This window comes from Pogona vitticeps, chromosome 2 (genome assembly GCF_051106095.1).
Source record: "Pogona vitticeps strain Pit_001003342236 chromosome 2, PviZW2.1, whole genome shotgun sequence".
Classification (NCBI taxonomy): Eukaryota; Metazoa; Chordata; class Lepidosauria; order Squamata; family Agamidae; genus Pogona; species Pogona vitticeps.
In genome coordinates, this window is record NC_135784.1 from 69,611,391 (window position 1) to 69,624,776 (window position 13,386).

At 40.2% G+C, this 13,386-nt stretch overlaps 1 protein-coding gene across 2 annotated transcripts in view; it reads left to right on the plus strand.

Moving 5' to 3' along the window:
- Positions 1-13,386, plus strand: part of FAM120A (family with sequence similarity 120 member A) — a 76,799-nt gene that overhangs the window by 29,280 nt on the left and 34,133 nt on the right. For both annotated transcript variants that reach the window (XM_072989662.2, XM_020803641.3), the window contains exons 4-7: positions 5,726-5,854; positions 6,157-6,253; positions 8,437-8,534; positions 8,657-8,940. In XM_072989662.2, coding sequence (XP_072845763.2) covers positions 5,726-5,854; positions 6,157-6,253; positions 8,437-8,534; positions 8,657-8,940 — 608 coding nt within the window. The remainder of the gene's footprint in view (positions 1-5,725; positions 5,855-6,156; positions 6,254-8,436; positions 8,535-8,656; positions 8,941-13,386) is intronic.

The window sequence follows — 13,386 nt, forward strand, 5'->3', positions numbered from 1 at the left end:
GTTCGGTGTTGTAAAGAATTAAAGTAAGTGTAAGACCAGAAGGGATAATAGTGTATGCACGTTGTTTTTCCATTGTCATACATAATAGGTTTCGTCGTGTTTTGTTTTGACAAGCCATTATACAGCAACATTCTCCAATAGAAAGGCTTCTAGTGGGAATTGCAAAGGGTTTGACCCTCACTCTGTGTGGCAAGCCATTTCATGTGAATCTGCAGCAGTATGGTTTGGTATGGTATGGTGTAGAAGGCAGTAGCATGTATTTTAATGTGTGTATTTTACGTGAAGCACATTATTCTATTACTCTTTTCTGCATTTAACATTTTATATTAGCCATTGATTTCAATCATGATTTTAGTAAAAGGAAAATCAGATTTTTTTATTTCAATTATGATTTTAATCAATTTGATTTTTAAAAACTCATTGATTTTTGTCCACCCTGACATTAGGCCATTTCAGAGCGCAAGTCCTGATGTGCAGTGCTTTCAGTTGTTTTGAGTCCATCATGAAGAGTGCCAACAATTAACTTTAGCTCTCACCTCACTATACCATCTCTGTGCAGAATCTATATGACAGGGATGCAGAGAGAGGCATTTTTGGTGGCAGCTCAACCCATTAGGGAACTCCCTTTCCTTGGAGTCTTGCTAAAGCCCATGGACCTTTCAGAAACATTTTAAGATATTTTCATTTGGAATGGCTTCTAGTGATTGGGGCTAAGGCATTAGTGGGGTTTAAAAATTGTACTGGGAAGCAATTGTAATAATAGTATTTTTGCCTGGTTTTGTGCCCTTGGGATATGATATTACCTGTAGCTTGAAATGTATGAAACTAATGTTTTGAAGATTATGTTGGCCAACATTCTGGCTTCCTCTTTCCTGTGTCCTAGAATATTGCTTCTAGAACATAGCTTTGATAGCTGAAATTCTAGTAATTGTTAGGGCTGAAATATAAACATATAATATTGGGTAAGTCCACTAAGAGATTCAAGTTCCTAAGGAATGGATGCTCATTTGGAAGGAATTAATTGAGATCAGTAGAACATTCCCAGGAAATAGCAAGTGGAATCTATGATGACCCTCACCAGTTGAAATAGTCAGGGATCAAATCTCCAGCTCTGAAAACTTATTTTTATTTAGCACTTTTAGTAATAAATGTATCTGCTACATAGCAAATAATGTTTTTGGGGGTTGTCTAATTTATATTTTATTATATTTATTTATTTATTATATTTATATCATGCACATCTAGTTGTTTGACTACTCTGGGTGGCATACAACATACAAAATAAACAATTAAAAAAGCATTATCAAGATTAAGAAGTAATTCAAGATTAAAAAATAAAGAATATAGATCAAATAGTGCCTGGGGGGAAGGCCTGCCTGAATAGCCAAGTTTTTAATTGGCTTTTAAAAATACCCAGCGAGGGAGCCATACGGATCTCTGGAGGTAGATTATTCCATAACCAAGGAGCGACTGCCGAGAAGGCCCGGTTTCTTGTTTTTTTCCCTTTCAGGCCTCTCTTGGCGTTAGGCTCCTCAGTCGCACCTCCTGGCTAGATCGAGTGATACGGATAGATTTTGGTGGGAGAAGGCGTTTCGTCAGATAACGAGATCCTAAACTGTTTAGAGCATTATATGTTATCATTAAAACTTCGAAATCGACACAGAAGCGCACGGGCAGCCAATGCAATGCGGCCAGAGTGGGAGAGATATGCTGGTGTTTCCTCACCCCAGTAAGAAGTCTGGCCGCCGCATTCTGCACCATTTAAAGCTTCCACATCAGTCTGAAAGGTAGCCCCACGTAGAGTGCATTACAGTGGTCTAATCTCAAGATTACAAGTGCATGCACTAAAGTGGTGAGCACCCCGACATCAAGATAGGGGCGCAGCTGGGCAATCCGCCAAAGGTGAAAGTGGGCGGATTGGACCATTGTCGCCACCTGGGTTTCCATGGTGAGTGCCGGGTCCAGATGTATCCCCAAGCTGCAAACCTCACTCTTTGCCGAGAGAGTCACCCACCCCCCAAAGAGAGGGAGTTTCCAAAACCGCTGAGGTTATATACAGTGGAGCCTCGCTTTACAAATGCCCCATTTAACAACAAAACCGCATTACGATGAACTTTTTGTGATCGTTTTTGCGATCGCTAAACGATGTTTCCTATGGGGGAATTTTGCTTTCAGATGCTCAGTTCCCTGCTTCAGGAACCGATTCTTCGCAAAATGACAATTTTCCAATAGCTGATCGGCGGTTTCAAAATGCCCCCCCCCATTTTCTGGGACGGATTCCTCGCTGCACAGGCAGCGAACATGGCCGCCCTATGGAGGATTTTCGCTGGACGATGAGTTTACAGCCCTTTGGAACACATTAAACGGGTTTTAATGTGTTTCAATGGGTTTTTTCTTTTCGCATTACGATGTTTTCGTTCTACAGTGATTTCGTTGGAAAGAATTAATGTCGTAATGCGAGGCACCACTGTACTTATACTTAAAAGATTGTCATTAAAATACCATAAGCTGCTGTTTTTTAAAAAAGTACAGTGGATAGTACAGCAGTGGATAGTACAGTGTTTTTTAAAAAAGTATAGTGGATAGTACAGCAGAAAGGTAACTGAAATCTAGGTGATGAAATGTGTATTATCATGTTTTCCCGAAAATAAAACAGGATCTTATATTAATTTTTGCTCCAAAAAACACATTAGGGCTTGTTTTCAGGGAAGGTTTTATTTTACAGTCATGTCATTTTCTGGTTGCTGCACAATGCTGCACAGTACTGGAGGGCGGGGTTTGACTCAACTAGGGCTTATTTTGGGGGTAGGGCTTATATTATGAGCATCCTGAAAAATCATACTAGGGCTTATTTTCGGGGAAGCAGGGTAGCTACCTTTTTTAAGACCAGAAAACAAAAAGGTCCCTGGCATTGGAAAGACTGTAGCAGTGCCAGCTGACTGAGTAGAGGAGCCTGCTATTGGAAGACACTTTGCGCAGAGGATGCCTGCCTTGTTTGTGAGTAGCCAAAGAAGAGCCTCCAGGAATGGCCTTGTGTCTTAGCAGTGCTGTGGTTAGAAAATATTTAAGTACGTTGGCCTTCCTCTGAAAGGCATTGATTGATGGGAAGGACTTTGAGCCTTATTCAGTTATTACTTGCCAGTCCTCTCCAGGGAGCTTTGAGGGGGAACGCTTAGACTGGTCTCTTACAGTAATTGGTTTCTCAGCATAGAGGATGATGTGTGCCCAGAGGAAAGGTTCCTGCTTGCGTGTAGGCTTTTGAGCAAAAAGACTTCTTTTCCAGGTTTCTTGCTCACATGGAGAGCTTATATGTGAGCAGGAGCCTTTTCTCTGGAGAGACATCATTTGTCATCTGGAGAGGGGAAACAGCTAGGTTTAAGCACATTTGGAAGGAACCAAGTAAGCAAAGACTGAATTCAGTTTGTATTCATACTGACATACTGCGACCACTCGCAGAACTTAATTTTCGTAGACTTTGCTTTTTCTGAAAAATGATGTTTTGAGATAAAATGGGGGGTTTGCTTATTTAAAATTGTAAATACTAATTTTTTTTCCATTCATAATTGCACCAGAGATTGTGAGGTGCTTCCCAGAATCTCTTATTAGCTTATTGATTAGATTGTTCTTAGATATGGCAATATCATATTGCTGCAACATTGTAATTATGTCAAGCTTGATTTTGTTCTGGTTGCATAAATACAGTATTTCTTGCTCATTCTGGCATATAGGTTAGTTTGGATAAAAAAGAGGATTTAGAATACTGTCCTGTGCATGTCTACTCAGGAGGAAGTCCTGCTTAGTTCAGACCTAGTTCTGAATAAATGTGTATCAGATTGAAGCCTGAAGGTTCTACATTTCTCCTTTTTTTTCAGTAATTCAAATTATTTATGTTGAAAAGTGTACAATGTGGCGTGTAACAATTTTGCCGCTGTTAGAAAAATGTAGGTTTATATTTCTTCAAGAGTATTTCAGTTGGTTTGGGAAACTTTCATTTATTATGTTTCTCTGAATGTAGCAAAATATATGTTTGGCTGCCATCCTTTGTAGACCTAAGCTTAACTAACCTCAGTGGGGCTTGCTTGATAGTAAACATGCACAGGGTTGGGTGAAGATTATAGAGAAGAGGCTTTATGTTGTCAAACTGCAGACATTTTAGTACTGTACTTATATTTTGTGGAATCTGGGCAAATAAAATACAAGGACTTTACCAATAAAATGCAACAAATACGGGTAATTACTGGTAATACTTCACATCTTGGAGAACAAGAAACAGTCTACTTAATATTCTGAGATCTCTTAAAAGCCTTAAGAATTTGTTTCATTTTCAGTTCCATTCTTCAAATGTGAGAAATATTTTGCCATTGTTTCTCTCATACCTTGTTCTGGAGATTTCTCAATAAATTATTGAATTTTGAAAATGAAATTTGGCCATAGGTCAAAGGTATTTGGCTGGTTTCAAAATGTTACTAGTGAGATGTCTGGAAAAAAAATTATCTCCCTAAAGTTGGTGACAGTTCCAATAAATGTCAGTATTCAGTATTTTCTGTTTACTTTAACACAAGACAGCCCCAGGGTTGATTAAATAAAATTTTCACGTCATGAAATGGATACATTTACTGGACATGTTTGGACATTATATTGTTGTAACTGTTATAACATTTATCTTTAATGAAATAGCTTCGTTCAGTAAGGTAATGTAGCATATAATCTTTCTGTATGTAGTCCACAGAAAACAGGCTTGGATTTGCCTAAAAATCACTCCTGTGCATAGTTATTTTCAAGCAAGTCTCCATAAAAGAAAGTGAGGTCTTTGCTTCTAATTAAACATAAGCAGAAGCTATAGGTACTAGGTAAACAGACATGATTAGTAGATGAAAATAAAATACACAATTTTCTTTGTTTGGGAAAGTCAGTAATAATCATTCAAGTGCTTTGAGGGATTGCTAGATGTAAAACAGCAGAATTAATTCACTTCTGTGGCTTGGTGGAGTAATTGATAAAATGACTGGCGGGATAAATGAACTAGGAAGACTGGAATAGCAGATTCAGTACAAATTTACTGTGCTGTTTTTTTAATATCAGAAATTTAGGAAGGCCATATTCTTGTTTCTGGAAAACAACCAGCCTTAACATATTTGATAGTGTGCTTCAAATATATTTTGAAGTGATAAGTAGACTATAACACTTTTTGTTCAAATTTGATTTTTAACAAGTCCATTGTTTTAGAGGGACCCTATAATTGAAATCCATTATTTTTCAAAATTGTTCGTTTTTATCCATTTTGCAAAATTCCCGTATTTCTCTTTCATGATATATTTAGCCACTTCTTTGTCTTGCTTCTTCGCATCAAGTTAAAAACCTGGCTTCCACTTCATTTTGATCACATATCATTAATAGAAATGCTTTAGTGCCTGCCACTTAATCACAAAATAACTGCTGCATTTGGAGAGGCAGGCTTCTCCTTTGACAGCTCAGAAGAATAGCAATGATTTATACTTAAAATATTTTTATATTGTTATTGAAAGTTATTGAGGATACTTTGAAAGTATCCTCAGATATTGGTGTATATCTCAGACACACAAGCTGCTAAATTCTGCTTGTGTTAATAGGATTGCTTTTTAGCCTATTTTACAATGGAAGTCAATTCAGGCCTGTTGTTTGGTAGTTGACCAACTGTGGGAACGTCTGCTGTGTTGGGGATTTTAATATGTGTTTCTGTTTCTAGGTACGAGCACACCAGTTAGTTTTACCACCTTGTGATGTAGTGATCAAAGCCGTAGCAGACTATGTCCGCAATATTCAGGACACTTCTGATTTGGATGCCATAGCTAAAGATGTTTTTCAATATTCGCAGGTAAAAGAACATAGTTTGTTCTATGCACTTGTTATAATCATGTTGTTCTGGCAAATAGTAAGTGGATTGCTAGTGTGAGTTCATGTACCATAATGTATTTATGTATTATTTCCTCCTGTATAGAAGATTTAAATGTGTTTGGGTCTATGTGTATTGTCATCCCTTCACAATTTTAAAATTTGTAAATCTTTTGAATTTTGTTTTACAAGTTCGCATACTGAGTCCAGCTTTCAATAATATTGTTAGGACCGACTCTAGTTGTTTATTTATATATGTATTAAAATGTTTAATTTTTTTTCCAGTCTAGAACGGATGACAAAGTGAAACGATTTAAGAGAGCAGTTGCATATTATTCAGCAACCAATAAGCCTATGCCATTTCATCCACCACACTACCTAGGTAAAAACTGATACTTTCTTCTGAGCATGGCACTGTAATTTTAGTTACAGACAGGTGATGACCTGTTCTGTCAAGGAACTGGGGGTGATTTGTGAGATTAATCCTGGAATGTACCACTCATTCCTGGCAAAGGCGTTCCAACCACTTGTATTACATGCTTATTCATTGTTTCTTTGGAACCTTTCCTTTATCAGTCTAGTCTTTTGTAGTCTGGCCTGAACAGGTGCTTGTACGTGCCAGAAAGAAAACATGTTGGCTTCTTGGTATATATAAAAGGCTGCCTATATTAAGATGACACAGTGAACTTTGCTTCAAAAGTAGGAAGTGGAAGAGTATCAGGGTTTTTTTTTGTGTTTTTTTTTTTTACAGCACTGGATAACTTCCAACAAGTCCCAAACCTGGTCTTCTTCAGTATATACAGATACAATACAATTGTGATAGTTAGGGCAGAGGGACTTTTCTAGTCCACACAGTGTTTCCATATGGAAATCTAAAACTAGACCATTATTAAAGGTAACATCTATTGCAAGTTTTTAGAAATAGTGGCAGAAGACCCCCTTGCAAATGGGATGGAACATCATATGGATAAATATAAGATCTCCGTTTTTGGGTATTCTGGCCTAGAGTGATGTTGCTTCAGTTTGCAGTGAAAATCACATTAGTTCTTTCTTTATTATCTATTTTGTTTATTTAAAATATTTATATCCCTCCTTTCTGCTAATGGATCCATTATTTCACAATATTTTTTTAAAAAGTTAAAAGCTAAATAATAAATTATTACAATATTTTTAAAAGCACTAAACAGATATACAGTGGTGCCTCGCATAGCGAGGTTAATCCGTTCCGGATTAACCTTCGCTATGCTGAAGCATCGTTGAACGGGGCAGGGATTTCCATTGGAACGCATTAAACATGGTTTAATGCGTTCCAAATGGGCCAAATACTCACCGTTCAGCGAAGCTTCGTAATGACCGGCAGCCATTTTCGCGCCCTCGCCTTGCTTAACGAGGGCGCGAAAACGCTGCGCGCGGCCATTTTGGGCCATTTCCGGGCTTCCGGCGGCCATTTTGGCTGCCGAACAGCTGATCGTCGGGCTTCGTTTTGTGAAGATCGGTAAGCGAAACGCTTACCGGTCTTCGCAAAGCGAATTTAGCCCTATATAAAAAACGTTAAGCGATCGCATTAGCGATCCGAAAAAACGGATCGCTATGCGATTTCGTCGTTATGCGGTGCGCTCGTTACGCGAGGCACCACTGTATTAACTCACAAATAAGAGTAATGCTAGAAACACAAACTCAAAAAATAACAGAGCTGGTTAAACAGTGAGAGATTTGCCTTACTCTACAGTAGTCTACTTATTCTGTAATAACCTACCTTGTTAAAGGGCACAAATTTGTAGCAAGGATTAGGTTCTCTGTTTGCCAAGTGAAAGGGTAAGAGAGCAATCTGCTCATTTTCTCACATAAATGCTAATTAACTGATATTCATTGGGTTAATTGAAAGCAGAGCTATCAGTGAAGTATTGTTTGATCTTGGATGCATTATGTAAAGGGAGGCTACTTTCATGTGTTTGATTCTTCTCTTTCATTATGAGTCGTGCTTTCTGAGAGAAGAGAATGTTTTACCAATCACAGTGAGGATTGTTGCATTCATTTTGGGGAAGACTTTTTAAAGTGACTGTAGCTTTCCAGCACCTCACATTCCAACTACCATGCTTACATTTCATATGAAATTGGTGATATTAAAAGCAAATTTTATGTCAGAATTAGAAAAAGGACCTGAGCATTGTGTTTCCTGTTCGGCTGAGCAATGGAAAGGAAACAAAGGAAGCTAAAATCTTCGAGGTGACTATAATATAAACAGAACAGGAAAAGATACTGTGAAATAAAAATAAATGGGCAGAAAAGAAGGACTTGAAGAATGTGTCTCTAGAGAGAGAGAGAAATGAAGGAAAGTGGCACAAGTGCTGAAAGTTGAAATAGAAGAAGAACAAATAAACTGTAATATATGAAATGAGATCCATGTTTTAAAACAACAGAAGCCTAACACTGAGGCTTGTGTTCTTGACATGGTTTGCTTCCTCCTCCCCCATGTTAATGGGACACCTAAAACTTACATTTGTCTGGACTGTGTACAAGGCAAGATTACAGCCAATGTAATTAACAGATCATTTCCGCTTTCAGCCAGACCAAATCAATTTGGAATGCCGGGTATAGTGCCACCGTATGTTTCTCCTCAGATGCTTAACATTCCACAGCCCCCTCTGCAAGCAAAACATGTGGTAAGTATACTCTGCCTTTTCTTTATACTCCTGCCTTTGTTGGAAGCAGGTGTTATGTGTCTGGGATGGGGCACAGATTTAAGAAGACATGTTCTGATTTATAATTGTCCTGTTTTTTTTAGGCCCAGCACATGTCTAGTCAAGGTAACGCTCAAGGCCATGGTCCATATCCCTATAGCCTCTCAGAACCAGCCGTCACCTTGGACACGGGAGGAAAAGGTCTTTCAGAGCAGAACAACTACAGCAACATTCCTCATGAAGGAAAACATACGCCATTATATGAACGATCCTCCCCAATAAACCCAGCTCAGAGTGGAAGCCCCAATCATGTCGATTCAACATATTTTCCCACCTCCTCTACATCATCTTCCTCAGATAATGATGAAGGCAACAGTGGTGCTGTGAAGTAAGTACAAGAGAAGATTTTATATGTATTTGAAAAAGAAAGTTTGTGATCATTTCAGTGGAATTCATTGATCTAGAGCAGTAGTTTCTAAACTTGGGTCCCTAGACATTCTTGGACTGCAACTCCCAGAAGCTCTCACTAGCATAGTTAATGGTGAAGCCTTCTGGGAGTTGCAGTTCAAAAGCATCCAGGGACCCAAGGTTGGGAACCACTGCTCTGGAGAAAAACATCTCCCAGCAGTTCATGCCATCCCACTGAATAGCCTTTTCCAATGGTCAAGGAATCTTGATGAATGGGAGCAGGCTGTGGTGCAAAGGGCTGCAAGATAAGGGGTGAGTTGAGGGGTCACTGGCTGTTGACACATTTCACAAACAGAGTTTTCACTGCATGAAGACTCTTCTGTTCAATTTTCAGAGTTCCTCTTTCCTTCTCAGATCACTGCACCACAGCTGACCCCCTTTCATCATGGTCATCCAACTCTTGGTAGAGTCTTTAATCTGAACTTTAGTGGGCCTGTTGATTTTTCTATATTCAATTCATGCTTATGGCAACTTGATTTTGCATTTTACAGGACTGCTCACAAAAAATATGCTTGGATAGTGTTGTTACAGGGAAGGATAGTGCTTTGTACAGCACTGAATACTTGGAGAAAATGGCCCTTTCTGTGCACTTCTTTTTGATTTAAAAATAATGCATGAATGTTCCCATATTATCATTATCCAAACGGGTTGTATAGTCAGGTTAACAATCTTAATAGTCTTTTTTTTAATGAAGAAAACGAATAAATACTGAAACTTGGTGTAAGTTATAGGCAAACAATTTAACATCCATCCTACTGTATACTTCTGCATATAAGTTTACTCCTAGTTTTACTATTGAAGCTGCAGCATAGAATGTTCCCTGGAGTGGGTATATTCTAGCTGGTTGTCATGTTTGTATCTGGCTGCCCATTCAAGCTAAAGGTTTTGACAGAACTTCGTCCTGATATGTCAGAAAGTGAATTAGATTAATAGAATTAAGAGTTAGAAGGGACCTCAGGAGTACCTGTTAGTGCAGAAAGTCCACAGTTAAAATATCCCTGATGTATGGCCATCTAGATGGCACCCTCTGACTCCTCCTGAAACTGTTTTCCAGTCCCTCAGCACTAGGTCAAGTTTGGGGGAGTGGGACCTGTTGACTTCCTACATTGTTAGGGGTATACTAGTTGAGGTGGGGACTCTAGCAGGCAAATATGAGAACCACACCACTGCACCCTTCTGCCTTTACTACCACTAACCCATCCAAGATGCCTCACCAAGAGTCTTCCTCTAGCCAGTATTCAAAATTCCCATTGGCATAAAACATCAGTTCCTGTGTGGCTTCTCTCCAAGTTTCTTCACCATCTGAGGCCTCACTGTCTTCCACAGTCCCAGAGGAAGCCATCCATTACTGCCCACTTTGCTTACCTCCAGCTCCCCTCTCTCTCACACCCTTTTAGCTCCCTCCCTGCCCCAGCCAGGTTCGCCCAGCTGAGCCTTGTCCTCAGAAGCTCACAGCTCTCCTTCTACTCTCCTTCTACCTGACACTCCTATAGTCCATGTGTTTTCTCACTTTCAGAGCCATCTGAAAGCAGATAGGCAAGGCCCGATGACCTACCTGGGACACTGGCAGCAACCTTGTCATGCTTTTACTTCCCATGGGCTTTCAGTGTAATCTATATGACACTTTGAGTGCCAATATGCACCCATGTGTGTGTGTGTTTAGTCGTTTAGTCGTGTCCGACTCTTCGTGACCCCATGGACCAGAGCACGCCAGGCCCTCCTGTCTTCTACTGCCTCCCGGAGTTGTGTCAGGTTCATGTTGGTTGCTTCACAGACACTGTCCAGCCATCTCATCCTCGGTCGTCCCCTTCTCCTCTTGCCATCACACCTTCCTAACATCAGGGTTTTTTGCAAGGACTCTTTTCTTCTCATGAGATGGCCGAAGTACTGGAGCCTCAGCTTCAGGATCTGTCCTTCCAGTGAGCACTCAGGGTTGATTTCCTTTAGAACTGATAGGTTTGTTCTCCTTGCAGTCCAGGGGATTCTCAAGAGCCTCCTCCAGCACCACAATTCAAAGGCATCAATTCTTCGGCGGTCTGCTTTCTTTATGGTCCAGCTCTCACTTCCATACATCACGACAGGAAAAACCATAGCTTTGACTATTCGGACTTTTGTTGGCAAGGTGATGTCTCTGCTTTTCAAGATGCTGTCCAGATTTGTCATCGCTTTCCTCCCAAGAAGAAGGCGTCTTTTAATTTCGGGGCTGCTGTCTCCATCTGCAGTGATCATGGAGCCCAGGAAAATAAAATTTGACACTGCCTCCATATCTTCCCCTTCTATTTCCCAGGAGGTGATGGGACCAGTGGCCATGATCTTAGTTTTTTTGATGTTGAGTTTCAGACCGTTTTTTGCACTCTCCTCTTTCACTCTCATTACAAGGTTCTTCAATTCCTCCTCACTTTCTGCCATCAGAGTGGTGTCATCTGCATATCGGAAGTTGTTGATATTTCTTCCGGCAATCTTAATTCCGGCTTAGGCTTCTTCCAGTCCAGCCTTCCGCATGATGTATTCTGCATACAAGTTAAATAAGCTGGGGGACAGTATACAGCCTTGCCGTACTCCTTTCCCAATTTTGAGCCACTCAGTTGTTCCATGACCAGTTCTGACTGTTGCTTCCTGTCCCACATATAGGTTTCTCAGGAGACAGATAAGGTGGTCAGGCACTCCCATTTCTTTAAGAACTTGCCATAGTTTGCTGTGGTCCACACAGTCAAAGGCTTTCGCATAGTCAATGAAGCAGAAGTAGATATTTTTCTGGAACTCTCTGGCTTTCTCCATAATCCAGCGCAAGTTAGCAATTTGGTTTCGAGTTCCTCTGCCTCTTCGGAATCCAGCTTGTACTTCTGGGAGTTCTCGGTCCACATACTGCTGAAGCCTACCTTGGAGGATTTTGAGCATAACCTTGCTAGCGTGTGAAATGAGTGCAATTGTGCGGTAGTTGGAGCATTCTTTGGCACTGCCTTTCTTTGGGATTGGGATGTAGACTGATCTTTTCCAATCCTCTGGCCACTGTTGAGTTTTCCAAACTTGCTGGCATATTGAATGTAGCACCTTAACAGCATCATCTTTCAAGATTTTAAATAGTTCAATTGGAATGCCATCACCTCCACTGGCCTTGTTGTTAGCCAGGCTTTCTAAGGCCCACTTGACTTCGCTCTCCAGGATGTCTGGCTCAAGGTCAGCAACTACATTGTCTGGGTTGTCCGGGATATCCAAATCTTTCTGATATAATTCCTCTGTGTATTCTTGCCACCTCTTCTTGACGTCTTCTGCTTCTGTTAGGTCCCTCCCATTTTTGTCTTTTATCATGTTCATCTTTGCGCAAAATGTTCCTCTAATATCTCCAATTTTCCTGAACAGATCTCTGGTCTTTCCTTTTCTGTTATCTTCCTCTATTTCTTTGCATTGTTCATTTAAGAAGGCCCTCTTGTCTCTCCTTGCTATTCTTTGGAAGTCTGCATTCAATTTTCTGTAACTTTCCGTATCTCCCTTGCATTTTGCTTCCCTTCTCCTCTCTGCTATTTCTAAGGCCTCGTTGGACAGCCACTTTGCTTTCTTGCATTTCCTTTTCTTTGGAATGGTTTTTGTTGCTGCCTCCTGGACAATGTTACGAGCCTCTATCCAAAGTTCTTCAGGCACTCTGTCCACCAAATCTAGTTCCTTAAATCTGTTCTTTACTTCCACTGTGTATTCATAAGGGATTTGGTTTAGATTATACCTGAGTGGCCCAGTGGTTTTTCCTACTCTCTTCAGTCTAAGCTTGAATTTTGCTATGAGAAGCTGATGATCAGAGCCGCAGTCAGCTCCAGGTCTTGTTTTTGCTGACTGTACAGAGCTTCTCCATCTTTGGCTGCAGAGAATATAGTCAATCTGATTTCGATATTGCCCATCTGGTGATTTCCATGTATAGAGTCGCCTCTTGTGTTGTTGGAAAAGAGTGTTTGTGATGACCAGCTTATTCTCTTGACAAAACTCTATTAGCCTTTGTCCTGCTTCGTTCTGAACTCCAAGGCCAAACTTCCCTGTTGTTCCTTTTATCTCTTGGCTCCCTACTTTAGCATTCCAGTCCCCTAGAATGAGAAGAACATCTTTCTTTGGTGTCAGTTCTAGAAGGTGTTGTAAATCTTCATAGAATTGTTCAATTTCAGTCTCCTCAGCAATGCTGGTTGGTGCATAAACTTGGATTATTGTGATGTTGAATGGTCTGCCTTGGATTCGTATTGACATCATTCTATCATATGCACCCATAAGACTATCAAATTTGGCAAATTTGAGACATATAGTGTCATAGAAAGCTGCCTTTCATTGATTCAAATTCTTGATCCATCTAGCCCAGTATTGTCAACTCTGACAGTTGTTCTCTAGG